At 46.0% G+C, this 16,855-nt stretch overlaps 2 protein-coding genes across 2 annotated transcripts; one reads left to right on the top strand and one right to left on the bottom strand.

Moving 5' to 3' along the window:
- Positions 1-37: 37 nt before the first annotated feature.
- Positions 38-399, top strand: METBIDRAFT_47861 (uncharacterized protein; the record flags this gene model as incomplete). Its single annotated transcript, XM_018858233.1, has 2 exons — positions 38-192; positions 276-399. 2 exons carry the CDS (start codon positions 38-40, stop codon positions 397-399), a joined length of 279 nt encoding a protein of 92 aa, XP_018709468.1.
- A 3,566-nt stretch (positions 400-3,965) lies between these two features.
- Positions 3,966-10,589, bottom strand: URA2 (bifunctional carbamoylphosphate synthetase/aspartate transcarbamylase; the record flags this gene model as incomplete). Its single annotated transcript, XM_018858239.1, has 1 exon — positions 3,966-10,589. One exon carries the CDS (start codon positions 10,587-10,589, stop codon positions 3,966-3,968), a length of 6,624 nt encoding a protein of 2,207 aa, XP_018709469.1.
- Positions 10,590-16,855: the final 6,266 nt, after the last annotated feature.

The raw sequence follows: 16,855 nt of genomic DNA on the forward strand, positions 1-16,855 counted from the left end.
TATGGATTTGAGCAATTGTATGGATTTGAGCAATTGTATGGATTTGAGGAGATGTATAGATTTGAGATTGCGTGGATTAAGGAATTGTATGGATTTGAGCAATTGTATGGATTTGAGGAATTGTATGGATTTGAGGAATTGTATGGATTTGAGGAGATGTATAGATTTGAGATTGCGTGGATTAAAGGAATTGTATGGATTTGAGGAATTGTATGTATTTGAGCAATTGTATGGATTTGAGGAGATGTATAGATTTGAGATTGCGTGGATTAAAGGAATTGTATGGATTTGAGCAATTGTATGGATTTGAGGGATTGTATGGATTTGAGGAATTGTATGTATTTGAGCAATTGTATGGATTTGAGGAATTGTATGGATTTGAGATTACCTGGATTCTAGGTTTGAGGAATTATATTGAGGAGTTGTATGAATTAAAGGAACTTCATGGACTTGAGATTGCATGTATTAGAGGAGCTGTGCGTGTTCGATGAATTGTATGTATTTGAGGAGCTGTATTGATTTGAGATTGCGTGTACTCGAGGATCTGCGTGTGTTTAGGGAATTGTATGGATTTGAGGGATTGTATGGATTTGATATTGGTTGGATTCTAGGTTTGAGGAATTGTATTGAAGAGTTGTATGAATTAAAGGAACTTCATTGACTCCAGATTGCATGTATTAGAGGAGCTGTATTGATTTGAGATTGCGTGTACTCGAGGATCTGCGTGTTTAGGATTTGAGATTGCGTGTATTGGAAGAATTGTATGTATTCGAGTAATTGTGTTGATTTGAGATTGCGTGTACTCGAGGAGCTGCGTGTGTTTAAGCAATTGTATGGACTTGAGCAATTGTATGGACTTGAGATTGCGTGGATGCCAGGAGCTGTATGGAATCCACGAGCTGCATGGATTCGACTAATTGCGTGGCTTTGAGATTGCGTGTCAGAGGAATTGCGCGTGTTTAAATTTGAGTTTGCCTGGTTTCGAGTACTTGTATGTATTTGAGGAGTTGTATGGATTTGAAGCACTGCGTGTTTCCAGGAGCTGTATGGATTCAAGGAATTTCATGATTGGAGGGGCTGTATTTGAGGGATTGTATGGAGTCGAGATTGCATGTATTAGAGGATTTGCGTGTGTTTGATGAATTGGATGTATTCGACAAATTATATGGATTTGAGGAATTGTATGGTTTCGAGATTGCATATGTATTCCAGGACTTGTGTATTCCAGGACTTGTGTATTCCAGGACTTGTGTATTCCAGGACCTGTATGTATTTAAGGTGTTGCATGTACTAGCGAAGTTGAAGAAACGCATGTATTCGAGGAGTTGTTCGAAGAATTGCATGTATTTGAGATTGCGTGTGTTTAAAATATTGCATGTATTCGAGGAATGGCTCGGCGGCGAAGAATGGCATGGATTCGAAAATTGGCATGGACTCGAAGAATTGCGTGTTTTCGTGTGGATTTCAGAAATTGTATGGATCTGAGTAATTGTATGTAATGGATTCGAGGGATGGCATGGATTGGAAGAGCTGTATCAAATTGTATTCGAGGAATTGGTTGTATTGAAGAAACTTTTGTATTCGAGGATTTGCGTGTATTTGAATTAATAATATACATTTTAGGAATTGCATGGATTTAGTAAATATGCATTTGGCATGCTGCAGTTCGTCGTTTGAGCGAAACTGTATGGCTGGGTGCAAGCTTCTGAGATGGGACCGGATAATTAATGAAGTCTGCTAAAATGGAAGGAACGCTCGGTGATATCGTATTCGGAAGAAAGACACGTCTCATCCGCCCGGTTCAGTGGTGGCTGGATGTAACTACATGCTTTTTGTATGAGTCAGATAGCATGTCTGAGAATTGCTTGAAATTGCAAATTTCCAACATTATGTCGAGCAATACGTGATCAAGTTACAGTCTGTTGGCATGGAAAGGCCCGCACCAGCCAGACGCCGTGGCTGGTGAACCCGTGTATTTCATTGAAATTGCATACTGAAGAAGAAGGGTACGCTGAAAAAAAAGGCATGGTATTTTTGAAGACTCCATCAGAACATGTTTGAGGATTATGCATGACTCAATGAAGTAGCATTAGCAAGATCCGATAGTGTTACAATATTCTTGGTCTGCAATCACATTTTCTTTGCAGCTGTTGTTAGTATTTATGCCTCTAGTCCTACTGAAGTGGCGATACATTCTTCCACCCTGACCACTCTTGGAAACGGGATATTTACATTCACCCTAATAAAAACTGATCTCGACGGAAACCTGGTTAAAGACTGCTTACTTCGTTTGTGGATACGTTCAATCTTTCGTACAAATTCGGAAGTCGCAATGATCACTAAACAGTTCAATAAATGCTATCTCAGTCAACTTTCCACCCAGGTTGTTCAATGAGAGACGTGATGAAACTAAATGGCAAGTGCCTATTGGTTTGTTCCGACAGAATTGTTGATTTGGCGCACTTGCATTTTCAGATGGAATGATGCCCCGACGAAATGGACGACGAGTCGAATGACAGATTATAGTAGTGCTTCTGATCTGACAAAGGACCTAATCACACTTGAAAGACCTTGAAACAGCTCTCTTGGTTTCTAAAGTTACCTGTTTTTTTCCGTTGATTGAGACTTGGACCGTCTCACCCCACGCATGTGCTTATGTTATGTGTTCACTTTCTGGGATAAGTATCCTGCTACAGTCGCTGCAATGAAGAGACCAAAAGGATTATATTCTTTATGACTCGCCGCGTCTCGCAGGTCGTGGTTGCGAGAACATTCAGGTTTGCAAATTCTACAATGAGATCGGTAATCGGAACTATCATTCCAGTTCAACTCATTCTTAGGTAAACTGGAGCTTATGCCATCGGTATTGGAAATTTAACAGTTGTTGTCAATATGGCGCAAGAATTCGACTCTCATTTAGACCTCTCGTTGTTAAGTTCAGTAGGGGCACACATATGAGTGAAACTGCATGTCCCTAAAAATGAAATGAAATTGCGTATCCGTATGAATTTCATGTTCCTTTCATGGTAATTTTAGAATACGGATGTAGCGATAGCTCTCAAACTGTAAATGAACTGGCAGAACTGTGTGTCTAGTAACTCGATCCATCTCAACAGAACGCTTCGCTTATTTTTCGGCTTAGTATCTATAGACTTCTCGGGTTTTCCTCCGATTCCGTGTCAAGGTTCAACGAAAAAAAGTAGACTCTTTGGTCCGAGTACGAATGTGTTTCATTTTCCTTCCGTTCTGGGCTTTGAATACAGTAATAACTTGTGATTCAGTGCTAAAACAATGATCCGGCTGTATCTCCGCTGCGTACAGACTATGGTTTTATCAAGTAGTTCCGTCATTCACACAAACAGTTATGATATTTGTTTGGCAGATACAGTGGAATGTCACGAACAATGAGTGGCTTTTTTCCATTCAGACTCACTGACTGAATTGTCCGATTTTTCTTGACGCTTAATGTGAAACTAATAACAATATAACTTTTATTGGAAAACTACTTGCAGCTCAGTACTATTGCCAGAGCGGTGTACTCAGAATCTTCTACAATCAAGCACTACAGTACGCTTGTCGATTGATGTACCTATCGATGCAACAATAATTCACTTTTAGTCATCCCTCCTTACCAGCACACTTTCTAATTAAGTACATAAGACTTTGTTCCGTGTTCTCTTCCAGTTACCTTCATCGTACCCCCATCCAAGCACAAGGCGAGACATACCCACTATCCTTTGTTCAATAATGATAACTCGATTAAATTTCTATGTATAATTTGGATTTCTTTCTTTTTTTTTCTTTTTAGCTTGAGTGTTCGATAAAAAAGAGTTTCTAGTGGAAAGCAACCAAAACCGGAGTCGTCTTGAGCATCGTCATTCCCCCAAACGATCGATGTCTTTGTAAAGCAACTCCCAGCCATGACTGCATTCATGCTGTTCCCCCAGCGATTAGACTTGGCTTCCTTAGAAGTCAACGCCAATCACCATGGCCAACAAGGCCATTCTTATGTACAAGCCGTATCTCATTTGTCTGAAGTACGCAGCCCTTTGGTCAAAGTCAACCTCCTCCTTCACCTCAGATGTTCTTGGCAATGGGTGCATCACACACATGTGTTGCTTGGCATGAGACAAGATTCTGTTGTCAACGACATAAGTGTCCTTCAATCTCAAGTAAGTCTCCTTGTTCTCAAATCTCTCCTCCTGCACTCTGGTGCAGTACAAGACATCGGACTTGGCAATGATCTCTGGAGTCAACTCCTCCGTCTCAGAGATCAACATTTGGTTCTCCTTCAACATTTCCTTGATGGAAGAAGGCAAGGCCAATTCCTTAGGAGACACCAATTGCACACGCACTTGGTAGTGGCGCAATAAGTACAACAAAGAGTGAACAGGTCTGCCGTACTTGAGGTCGCCCATGAAAGTCACAGTGATACCGTTCACAGTTCCCAACTCTTCTCTGATGGTGAACAAGTCCAACAAAGCTTGCGTTGGGTGCTCCTTGCTACCGTTACCACCGTTGATGATTGGAACTGGAGAGTATTTGGCAGCAATATCGGCAGACTCCTCAGATGGATGTCTCAAGACAATGGCATCGGAGTAGCAAGCCAAAGAACGGATGGTGTCCTGCAAAGTCTCACCCTTCTTGACAGAGGAAGAGTCAGCAGCAACGGCGACAACTCTACCACCCAATCTTTGCATAGCAGCATCGAAAGAAGAGGAGGTTCTGGTGGATGGCTCGTAAAACATAGTAGCCAACAATCTGCCCTTCAACAAGTCCAAAACGCCTTGTCTCTCAACACCCAATCTCATCTCTTGAGCAACAGTGAACAAAGCATGCATGTCGGAGCGAGTGAAGTCCTTCACGGACAAAACAGAGTTTCTCAAAAAGGTGTTGTTCTTTCTGATGTAGTTCACAAGAGCGTCACCTTCAGACAAGTTGGCGGGAGGTTGAGAAACCAACTCCGATCCCAACTTCTCCAAGTCACCTTGTTGGGTGTTCTCCTTGAGAAGAGATGGACGGCGGCCGCTGTTGAAAGAAGCTCTGCTCACCCTGCGGTGGCCCATGCTTGGAGATGGTGGGACAGCAGTAACTGAACCAAATCTGTCTCTGGCTTGAGCACCATTCTGACCAGATGCAACGCTGGACAAAATCACGGTGTCCAAGCAAACAGTTTCACCGTGGTGAGAAACTCTCTCGATGTAACCTCTCAAGTTCACGTTCTTGAAAACAGCGGACGTGAAGTCATCTCCTTTGTAAACTCTGTCAAGGTCAATGTCAACCGAAGCATCTTGTTGAGAAATGTTAAAGATTCTAGCCGGGTTGGTAGAGAAACGCTTCACGATATCCTCGATGGTGAGCTTGCCATCCTTGACAGCAGAAACCAACAAGGGTAAAGTCTCCTTTGAGCCCAAGCCGGGCACAATGTCGTAACCAAGTCCCTTGGCAACCAAGTATGGGGTGACACCAATGGTGAAACAGTCGATGTCCTCAAGTGCACTCCACAAAGCAGCCTGGTCCTTCTCAGTTGGCAAGAAGCTGAACTGAGAGTAGTCAGCTTGAGAAAGGAACAAAGAGAACACAGAAACATCGCAGGTCACTTGCAAGCCACCAGTCTTGGCCATCTTGATCAAGCCCAAGTCTTCTGCGGAGCAAACACCAGTGATATGAATCGAGCGGTGGTTCAAAGAAGCCAACAACAACACAGAGGCCAAGTCAGTAGCCTTCGCATCAGTGATGATTGGCTTGTTAGCAGGCCAAGCAGTGAACTGAGCAGAGATCGAAGCAACATTAGAGCTAGCCAAGTCGTTGTATGGCAAGTACAAAGCACCAGCGGAAGCGGAAGCAGAAGCGATTTCAGCAGAGTTCGTCTCTGAGCCAGCAACGTAAACAGTGAAGTCAGTGTATGCGGACTCAGAAGCGGCAGTAATAGCTTCCCCTAAAGCATTGGCATCGGCAATAGTCGTACCCGAAACGGTCTGAGGCAAGAAAGCGTTGAAAGTGAAACCAGAAGCCAAAGCAGTCTTTGTAGTCTGCTCAAAGTCCTTCAAGGATGGAACAAAAGATGAGATGTTGACCAAGCCGGGTAAGGTCGTGGTGGCGTGAGAGGTTTGAGCATCATTGTTGGAAACCTCCATGTTCGGAGCTCTGGAAAGAGCCTCGATCAACAACTTGGCACACTTGACGTTTGTGACTAATGGGATAGAGTAATCAACAGCCATACGACGAGACTCGTAACCCTTGGACATGTAGTTCGCAGGACGACGGAAACGGTTGGCAGACGGCAAGTTGATGTACAAATCAATTAAGTTCTTGGCCAAATGCTGAGTCAAAGAATACTCAGATTTTTGATCTTCTTCCTTGCTCAACACTTCCAAGTAGTGAACTGGCACACCGTGTTCCTTGATAAAGTCAGCGGTACCCGCAGTGGCAAACAACTTGTAGTTCATCTCATGCAACTTCTTGATAGCGGGTAACAATTCCTGCTTCTCCTTGAAAGAACCAATGGAAAACAAAATGTTTTTCTTTGGCAATTTGAAACCAGTCGAAATCAAAGACTTCAAATAGGCCTCATACTTGTTTCTACCGAAAGTAGCAACCTCACCAGTAGAAGCCATCTCAACACCCAAAATTGGATCAGCACCAGCCAATCTTGAGAAAGAGAATTGAGGAACCTTGACAGCACAGTAGTCCTCGGGTAATTTCTCACCAGGGTATGGAGTCACAGGAATGTCCATGATCGCCTTGGTGGCCATCTCGATCAAGTCAGTTCCAACAACCTTGGAGATGAACGGGAAGGAACGAGAAGCACGCACGTTACACTCAATAACCTTGATGTCGTTGTCCTTAGCAATGAATTGAATGTTGTAAGGACCGGTGATGTCCAAAGCCATACCAATCTTGGCAGTGGCCTCAACGATTCTTCTGACAGTCTCAGGGTCCAAGTCTTGAGGTGGGACAATAAGAGTGGCGTCACCAGAGTGGACACCTGCGTTCTCAACGTGCTCGGAAACAACGTGCATGATCATTTTACCATCCTTGGCAACGGCATCCATCTCAATTTCCTTGGCGTTCTCGATGTACTTGGTGATAACCACAGGGTAATCAGGAGACACGTCAACAGCTTGAGACAAGTAAGAAGCTAAGTCAGCCTTGGAGTAGACAGTGTTCATGGCAGCACCAGACAACACGTAAGAAGGACGAACCAACACAGGGAAAGTGACCAAGTCAGCGAACTCTTCGGCTTCCTCGTAAGAAGTCAACTCCTTCCAAGCTGGTTGGTCAACACCAATTCTGTCCAACATTCTGGAAAACTTGTATCTGTTCTCAGCAGAGTCAATCATCTCAGGGGAAGTACCAAAGATCTTGACGTTTTGACGGTGCAAAGTCAAAGCAATGTTGTTGGAAGTTTGTCCACCCATAGAAATGATAACACCAGCAGAGTTCTCCAAGTCATAGATATCCAAGACTCTCTCCAAGTTGATGGTCTCGAAATACAACCTGTCAGCCTCGTCGTAGTCAGTGGAAACAGTCTCAGGGTTGTAGTTGATCATGATCGTCTTGAACTTGTTCTCTCTCAAGGTTCTAATGGCTCTGACAGCACACCAGTCGAACTCAACCGAGGAACCAATTCTGTAGACACCCGAGCCCAAGACAATAACACCGTGGTCATCAAAGGTAACATCAGAAGAGTCAGCGTTGTAGGTGACATATAAGTAGTTGGTGAAAGCAGGGAACTCGGCAGCCACAGTGTCAATCTGCTTGACGAATGGTATAACACCGGCCTCCTTTCTCAATCTTCTGATGGCAACTTCGTTCGAGCCCAAGAACTTGGCAATCTGTCTGTCCTCGAAACCTAATTGCTTAGCTTGTCTTAACACTGGAATTGGAAGGTTTTCCTTGACACCATAGCCAGCAATCTTGTTACCAAACTTGATCAAACCGTCCAACTTGTTCAAGAACCATTTGTCAATGTTGGTCAATTTCCAGACCTTGTCAACAGAGTAGCCGTCAGACAAAGCATTGGCAACCGCGAACAAACGTTGATCGGAAGGAGTTTGCAATTCGCTGTCAATGTCGATGGACATCAAGGCGTTGGTCTTGTTGAAGCCCAAGTTTTGGTAATCAACGGATCTGATAGCCTTTTGAATAGCTTCTTCGAAAGTTCTACCGATCGACATGACCTCACCAACAGACTTCATGGACGAAGACAACAAGGAAGAGACTCTGGTGAACTTCTTCAAGTCCCATCTTGGAATCTTGACGACGACGTAATCCAAAGATGGCTCGAAACAGGCACAGGTAGATTTGGTGACAGAGTTCTTGATCTCATTCAAAGGAATGTTCAAACCCAATTTGGCGGCAGTGTAAGCCAATGGGTAGCCAGTAGCTTTGGAGGCCAAAGCAGAAGAACGAGACAATCTTGCGTTCACCTCAATAATGCAATACTCCTTGGAGAATGGGTTCAAAGCGTACTGGATGTTACACTCACCGACAACACCCAAGTGTCTGATAACATTGACAGCAGTAGTTCTCAACATGTTGTAGTCTTCGTCAGACAAGGTTTGCGAAGGAGCAACAACAATAGAGTCACCAGTGTGGATACCCAAAGGATCGAAGTTCTCCATGTTACACACAGTGATACAGTTGTCGAAGGCATCACGAACAACTTCGTATTCAACTTCCTTCCAGCCCTTCATGGATCTCTCCACAAGAACTTGGGATGAGGTGGCGAAAGCCTTGGAACACAAGGCAACCAACTCCTCCTCGTTGTCAGCAAAACCGGAGCCCAAACCACCCAATGCAAAGGCAGCTCTCACAATCAATGGGTATCCGATGGCGTTGGCCGCATCCACACACTCTTCGACTGTGGTACAAGCCTCAGATCTGGCACACTTTTCGTTGATCTCATCCATGGCACTGGCGAACAACTCTCTGTCCTCGGTGGTAATGACAGTGTCAATTGGTGTACCCAAGACCTTGACGCCCAAACCCTCGAACTCGTCTTTCAAAGCAATTCCAACAGACAAAGCAGTCTGACCACCGAAAGTACAGTAGACACCATCGGGGCGCTCGAATTGGATAACCTTTCTGACAAACTCAGGGTTGACAGGCAAGAAATAGACCTTGTCGGCCAAACCCTTGGAAGTCTGGATCGTGGCGATGTTGGGGTTGATCAAGATCGTGTAGATACCTTCTTCCTTCAAAGCCTTGATAGCTTGAGAGCCAGAGTAGTCAAACTCACCGGCTTGGCCAATGGACAAACCACCAGAACCCAAGACAAGGACCTTCTTGACGTTTTCTCTAGGGTGAGCAGCTCTGTTCTCATCGATGTTACCACCTGGGAACTCAACAGCCTTGTAGACACCAGTGTTCTTGAAGTCAACAACGGCGTTGATGAACACGTCAAACAAAAATTCAGTGTCTCTTGGGCCTGGGGTAGACTCTGGGTGGAATTGAACAGAGAAAAATGGCTTGCTCTCGTGGTAGATACCCTCGTTGGATTGGTCGTTGGCATTGACAAACAACTCCTTCCAGCCGGAAGACAAAGTGGAAGCATCGACAGCGTAACCGTGGTTTTGAGAAGTGATGTAACATCTTCCAGAGGTGGTGGATGTACATGGGATGTTGTGGCCACGGTTACCGAACTTCAACTTGATGGTGTCGGCACCGGTAGCTCTGGCCAACAACTGGTGACCCAAACAAATACCGAAGACAGGAGTCTTGCCCTCCTTCATGACACGCTCCAATCTAGCAACGGTTTCGGTCATGACTTGAGGGTCGCCAGGACCGTTCGAGATGAACAAACCGTCGTACTCCTCAACAGTGAAGTCGTAGTCCCAAGGAACCACCTTCAACTCAACACCTCTGGCAACGAAGCAGCGGATCTGGTTGTACTTCATGCCCACATCCACAGCAACAATCCGGATGGGCTTGCCGTTCTTGTCGGTTCTGACGTTGGACTTTGGCGTGTACAAAACAGGCTCCTTGGTCGAGACCTTGGCAACCAAGTTCTTCACGTTGGGGTCGTCCCATTCGGGAACGTCGAAGTACTGTTGCCAGTCCTGTTGACCGAGCACGTCGTCGTGCTTGGTGGACTCCTTCTGCACCGAGAGTCTACCCAAAGTGGAACCATTGTCTCTCAACTTCTTGGTCAAGGCTCTGGTGTCCACGCCGTAAATGGCAGGAATGCCCTCCTTTTGCAACCACTGGCCCAAGGAAGACTTGGCCAAGAAGTGAGAGTACTCCTCGGTGTAGTGGGCCACCACCAAACCGGCAATGTGGATGCGGTTGGACTCGAAGTACTTGGGCAACTGCTCGACAATGTCGCACTTCAAGTCTCTGTCGGGCACACCGTAGTTGCCCACGAGAGGGTAAGTGATGACCAAAATCTGGCCCTCGTAGGATGGGTCGGTGACGGACTCGGGGTATCCAACCATACCGGTTTGGAACACCACTTCACCGGCAGCAGACACCGGAGCACCGAAGGAGTAACCCTGCAACGCGTGACCGTCCTTGGTCTCCAAGGTCATCAAACGGTCACCGGTGGACTCCATGGGTGGGGAGATGGGAGCAGACAACGAAGCCATCTTTGAAAGTTCTCTGTGTGGTTGTTTGAAAAAAGGGGGAAGTTCTTCAAACGAAAACGAGTTGAGCGAAGCAAGTTTGCAAGAAAAGGGGGAGATTTCAGCAAGACTTGTATTGGGGAACGATGCACAAGAGAGCTGGGTGACGTTAGTATTTGCGATGCGATAAGAGAGCGCCGATGAGGCCAGGGCGACGAAAAAAAAAAAAAATCCGGCGAAAAAAAAGAAACGCGCCAGCACTCTGGAGTCCGACTCCGACCAACTCGCCGCGGGCCTTGGCCATGTGCGAAAACACCTTTCAACAGGAAGCCAACAAGCAGCCGAAGCTAGATGCAAGGACTTCTGCAGGCGTGGCACGTGCCAAGAACGGAACACGAGTCCGCACCGTGCATGCGGGGAAAGACTGAGCAAGTGGGACACAAACGGATGCAAATCCGCAGCCCGGCTTGCCAGCCATCGCAAGGCTGCAAAAACTGCTGGGGCGTTTGCCAGGACTCATATAAAAGGCATCCAAAGGAACAAGCAGACACGTAGTGGACCACTTGTCTAGAGAGACATCTACGCTGGAGGCAGGCGGGAATCCTGGCTCCATCTAGTGAACTCTCAACAAATGGCACAAAAGCGTGGCGGCTGGTCCGGTCGGCGGGAGAAGCAACATACTTCTTAGAAAAATTCACAAGGGGGGAGGTGAGGTTTTTCTAATGCGATCAAAGACAGCAACTGGGGCAATTGGCTATTGTTGAGAGAGAGGAGAAGAGAAAAAGAGGAGAGGAGAGGAGAAGAAAAATAACCTCTGACGGGGGCGCCGGCAGAGCTCAGGTATTTATAGGGAGATGGCGAGCGCAGCAGGCGGAAAAAAACTCACGGGGCGATGAGCTGGCGCGGTGCAGGCCCCCGGAAGTGGCCGCGCGCAGTATGGGCGGGTCACGTGCCGCGCGTTTCCGAGGGGCGACGTAATCAAGGTTGCGTCGCGAAAGACGTGCAACCGCGCGGTTGCCTCCCAATGTCTGGTGACGAGATCCCGGCGGCATCGTGTGACCCATCGGCAAAATCCCCTCTTCGGTTCTGACGGCATTTCTTGTTTGCCCCAGCTTCGAAACCGGCCTTGCGTTTTTTTCTTTCTGCAAGGAGAACATAAGAAATCAAAGATCCAGTGGTGAAAAATGGGGGGTTAAGTCGAAGCTCGATGATGGTTGACGGCTGCATGTTGAGTCAGTCTCGATGTCCTGTATGCACGATTTTCCTTGTGTGCACCCCGTGAAGAGTGCCAGCGAAACTGTTGTGCTGCGGAAGCAAGAACTGGCGCTTTGTTTAAACAGAGGTTTCGAATCAAGCCAAACCTCAGTGGCCGTTTAGCAGTTTATTTGCTCTTCTTTCAACTTTCTGCGGCTTCTTCTGCTCGCCGTTTGTGGGAAGGAGAACACGGCCGGTGCTGCACATGGGCCCATGCACGATTTTCTTAGTCCGGATCGGGGCTTGACTGCCGCACATGGAGAGATCCTCTGAGTAGCAGTGGGATTAGGGCAATCTGCGATGGTGCTGTGAGGCTTGTTTTTGCTGGATGATTCGTTCGTCATCTGATCACGTTTCTGTCGAAAGCATCGGATTCGGCCGCGGAATTTGCATGCTTGGAAAGATGACATTGAAAGGTATTCAAAAGGTGCCAACTCGTCGTTCTTGTTTGGATTCGTCCGCTCTTTGGATGTAAACGCATTTCCAGGCTGTCTCTATATGCCTTCGTGGACTGTAGAAAAGATTCTCAAAGGCTTCTGAACTTTAATCTCAGATTTTGGTGGACGCAGACATACAGGAATCATGGAACGGGCCCCGATGTGAGACAGTGCGGAGCAGGTGTGGCAAATTAATATGCCATGCAAATATAAACTGTCAAAAAATTACAGATTGACTTTCTGACAGCCCCGGACGAATATATAGCGTCTGTGAAAGTCTGTAGACGGTCAGGAATCGGGACGTGGCTTTTTTAATTTGTTTCGTGCAATGTTAAGTTGTCAATAATATGCAAAAAGTTTATAAAACTGAAAAAAAGTGAGGAAAAAAAATCAAACGGAATGATAAGAATAGAATGATTTCTGTGATGGTAGTCTCAAACATGAGCAAAAATTAGATTTGAAGACCTCAAAGTATATATCCGTATATCTTATCTTGGAAAACATCAGCCCATCAGAACTTGGAAGAGCTATTCTGAGGGAACCTCTCACAAAGTCACCCATGTGACGGACAGCAAGAGATAAAGTAATGAGTCTTTGGCAAAAATGGCAAAACAAATCGAGGTACCACCATCGGAGTTTCGGCCCGATGATCCCAGAATACAGGTGTCGATAGATCTTGAGAGTTACAGCGGTCATGCCTTTAATTAGTAAACAGTCCCAATCCGGCAAAAAAGCACACAAGTCCCATTTTTCATGAGCGAATAGAAGCGAGCCAGGCCGTTGGAATTTCCAAGGTATGTATCTAGAACACCTGCTCTCATTGGGTTGCCCCTAGAAGCTTTTGTATGGAGAGGGAATAGCACCTCAGGAGACGATGTATTGGAATGTCACGAAACTACAGCTCTGCCTAATAAACCTCTTTATATTTCAGGATATTTCATCGGTTTTGAGTATTCAACTTCAACATATAAAACCAAGACAATCCCAGCACACAATCGACCAGGCCGTTAGCCTAACAAGAGTGCTCTCTTTCGGCATTGAATATATGCGCTAGCCACAACGAGACAGGCGATTCTACCAGTGACATGCCTGTGTCTGTATAAATTCGTGAAACAGCCTATCTGAAGGTGTGCTGCAATATATATATATATATATATATATATGTGACAGAAGCTTTAGGTAGTTTGAGGAGACAAATTCAAATTTTAAGCGCAGCTTAATCATCCGGATTCACCATGTAGTGGGCATCACTGTATTGACCCAGACACCGCCTTTCGTTCCTCTATGATTAGCTGGATCAGACCAGAGAGAAATTCAAGTGTAGTATAAGAGACACAAGCAAACTATGTTGTCTAAAATACCCAACCTACAATCCTCAATACATTTTATCTCATGTGAGACCACGATGATACTCTTATGTGATGATGTGCTTTGATCAAAAGGGACGAGTAGTCATAGTATACCGACGTTATAGGGTTGTAAGCACACAGAAACTTGAAAACTGCATTGAAATATTGGATGTCATTTATTCCAGCAACTCCAAGGTATTGCATTCATAGCATTGCACACACATGGAACATCACCCGCGGAAGAGATAACCAATGGTTTGACAGAAACACACTTGCTAAAATTCATGCACCAAGAAGATGTGCTCGGCTTCTCTTTAAGGAGCCTTTAAGAAACGACGTTAACGAGTCCAATTTTGCCCATAATCCAAATATGTAACCAATGCCTAAAAGATCCGCAGCCTAGACGTTTCTAAGGATGGCAAGCAGTTCGGACGTCTGTGCAATCTTGCTGTTGCAGATCATGGAAGCACCACACAAGCCAAAGGCTGATTTCACACGAAGGAATTCTCACTTCCTGTTCCCGGTATTTCAAAGAGTCTCAGCCATTTTCCGATCCCATAGACTATGGTAAGCCGCAACTCGAAGACAGCTCTTTAAACCCCAGAGATGTCTTTTGTTCAGACAGCACAGTTTACTGATAAACATGGTTGGCAAAACTTTTATTTTCATTCCCAGCTTCTGAGCCCGGGAGCAGCTATATGTCCGCAGACAACCTTGCAGCAATTTTCTGAATGAAACCATATGGAAAGACTTGTGAGAACACATATGGGAGGACCAAGAAAGATAAAACTTGACAGCACCTATAGGGACCAAGATGGGTACAGCACAATGCCCAAAACTTGATGAAAGGCGGTTAAATGAATGGGTGCCAATAAAGACCAATTTCAACTGTGTGAAGCAAATGACGCAATCTTACAGCGCTAGTTTTCAACAAAGGCTAGCTGCACCATCGTTGCACCCGTATTGCAAATAGTACCACCAGCATATTCTCCGCTCTGTATGAAACCCTTCCTGAATGTGCTTCCCACAGCAAGATGTATTGAAGAATCTGATGATCAATCCGCGCACCTCACCTATTGAAAGGATAGTATGTCGTTAGAGAGGAATAACAGCGTCCAAGGATTGAGACATCCCAAATAGAAATCAGTGGCTTCGGAAATTTCCAGAAAGCAGGTTATCCGCGGAAAGCAGGAAAAATGTTTTTCAGATTGCTCGATGGACAGTCCAAAAACCCGCTTTCATCCGGCCCCTAGCAATAGGTTCGGAGAAGAATACCGAGGACTTTTTGACAGGCCATACTTCATGAGGTCCGATAAATTTTGGGATCTTAAAACTGCAGATATTCGGGACAAGCCCGTGTGAGCATTGTTTCCAGTGCTGCTATTGGGGAGTATGTTTGAGAGAAATGCCGAGCTACGAAGGAGTTGCAAACAGAGTCACACAACAAGGTTTCCACGAGCAGAGCAGCTGTGATTTCTTCAAACATGGTTTTGAAATGCTGGACAGACTTCCCTGTAAGGCTTTGTTTCAAGTCCTTTCCAGGTTGAGATAGCGAAAGCTAGCGACACCGCTGCGAACCAGAAGCCCCGGAAGCAGACATTGCATATCTTCTTAGAACGGCGTGTTTTGCAAAAAGCTACATAAACGAATTGGAAAAAAGGTGAAAATGCGTGCTGCTCAAGGCATTTCTGAAACCATCATCACATAAGATGGCGATCAAAAGAGATGCCGGTGAAGCACCTATGGTTCGGGGCATAGTCTCCACACCGACGATCAGTGGTCTTAAGGTAGCAAAGGATCTTCTTAGGTGCCAGTCCACTTTAAAAAAGCCAATTCTCTTTTAGAAGCCAATTCTCTTTTTAGAAGCCAAACCACTTTTTAAAAGCCAATCCACTTTTCTCAAAGCCAATCCACTTTTCTAAAAGCCAATCCACTCTCTAAAAGCCAATCCACTCTCCAAAAGCCAGCTCACTTTTCTTAAAGCCAGCCCGATTCACGGCCATAGGCCCTGCAGATCTGCAACACGAAGTCGATGCCGCCAGGCCTCTTTGGGCATCTAATAAACCGTGGTCTTCTCTGCACACCGCGGACCTGGGCCACTCGCAGCGCCATCGCTGGGCAATTAGATACGGCTGTGCTGGAACGAAATTGTGGTGGAGACAAAACGTGAGAAACAGATGGCCAGAAAAAAAATCCCAAGTCGCCACCAGATGCAGCAGAATCAAGGCAAGAAAAAAATTCCGGGGTCCGTGCTGCTCGTTCTGCCCCCGGGCCTGGTGCACTTTCCTATTGCGGGCTTGAATTATTGGCAGAGCCACGGGGCCGCCTGGCCCCGCGAAAAAAAACGTCGCCCCGTCAGACGAACGCATCGTGAGCGAGAAGCAAGCCCAGCAACCAGGAGCCACTTGACAAGGCGTTTTTGACCGCGGCGGATTGGACGTTCAGAGGCGGGCCCCCTCTTTTTATCTTTTTTTTATCTTTTTTAGGCGACCGCCGCCGGAGCATCGGAAAACCGAGCGGCTGACAGGCTCAGCCCCATCTGGGAATTAGGCTCTTGCGCATACAACTCTCACGCTCTTGTTGGAATTTTGCACATCCTCCACGCCGTTTTCCGCACGCAAACAGCAGGCATTCGGCACTACTTGGCAGACCCAGGCGCCGCTGAACCTTGGAAGCTTCATTGTGCCTGAACGTGTTTGGACGGTTTACGAGCGACGTCCCGCCGGTGCGAGCCTTTTTGAGAAGTCTGTATAAAGTAGAGAAAGAAGACGACGAAAGGGAAGACAGGGAAAGAGAACTCGAGCGAAAACAAGGAGAACCAAGAAACAGAAGGAGAACGAAGAATCGGAAGGAAAACAAAGAACCGGAAGGAGAACAAAGAAGCGCAAAGGAGAACTAAGAAGCGCAAAGAGAACTAAGATACGGAATCAAGGTTACTCGAAATCAAGGAACCCGAAAGCAAGGGAACCCCAAATCAAGGAAACCCTAAATCAAGGGAACCGAAGACAAGGAGAACCAAGAAACGGAAACAAGGAAACCCGAAATCAAGGGAACCGAAAACAAGGAGAACTAAGAAACGGAATCAAGGGAACCCGAAATCAAGGGAACCGAAAACAAGGAGAACCAAGAAACGGAATCAAGGGAACCCGAAATCAAGGGAACCGAAAACAAGGAGAACTAAGAAACGGAATCAAGGGAACCCGAAATCAAGGGAACCGAAAACAAGGAGAACTAAGAAACGGAATCAAGG

The sequence above is a fragment of the Metschnikowia bicuspidata genome (genome assembly GCF_001664035.1).
Source record: "Metschnikowia bicuspidata var. bicuspidata NRRL YB-4993 chromosome Unknown METBIscaffold_9, whole genome shotgun sequence".
Classification (NCBI taxonomy): Eukaryota; Fungi; Ascomycota; class Pichiomycetes; order Serinales; family Metschnikowiaceae; genus Metschnikowia; species Metschnikowia bicuspidata.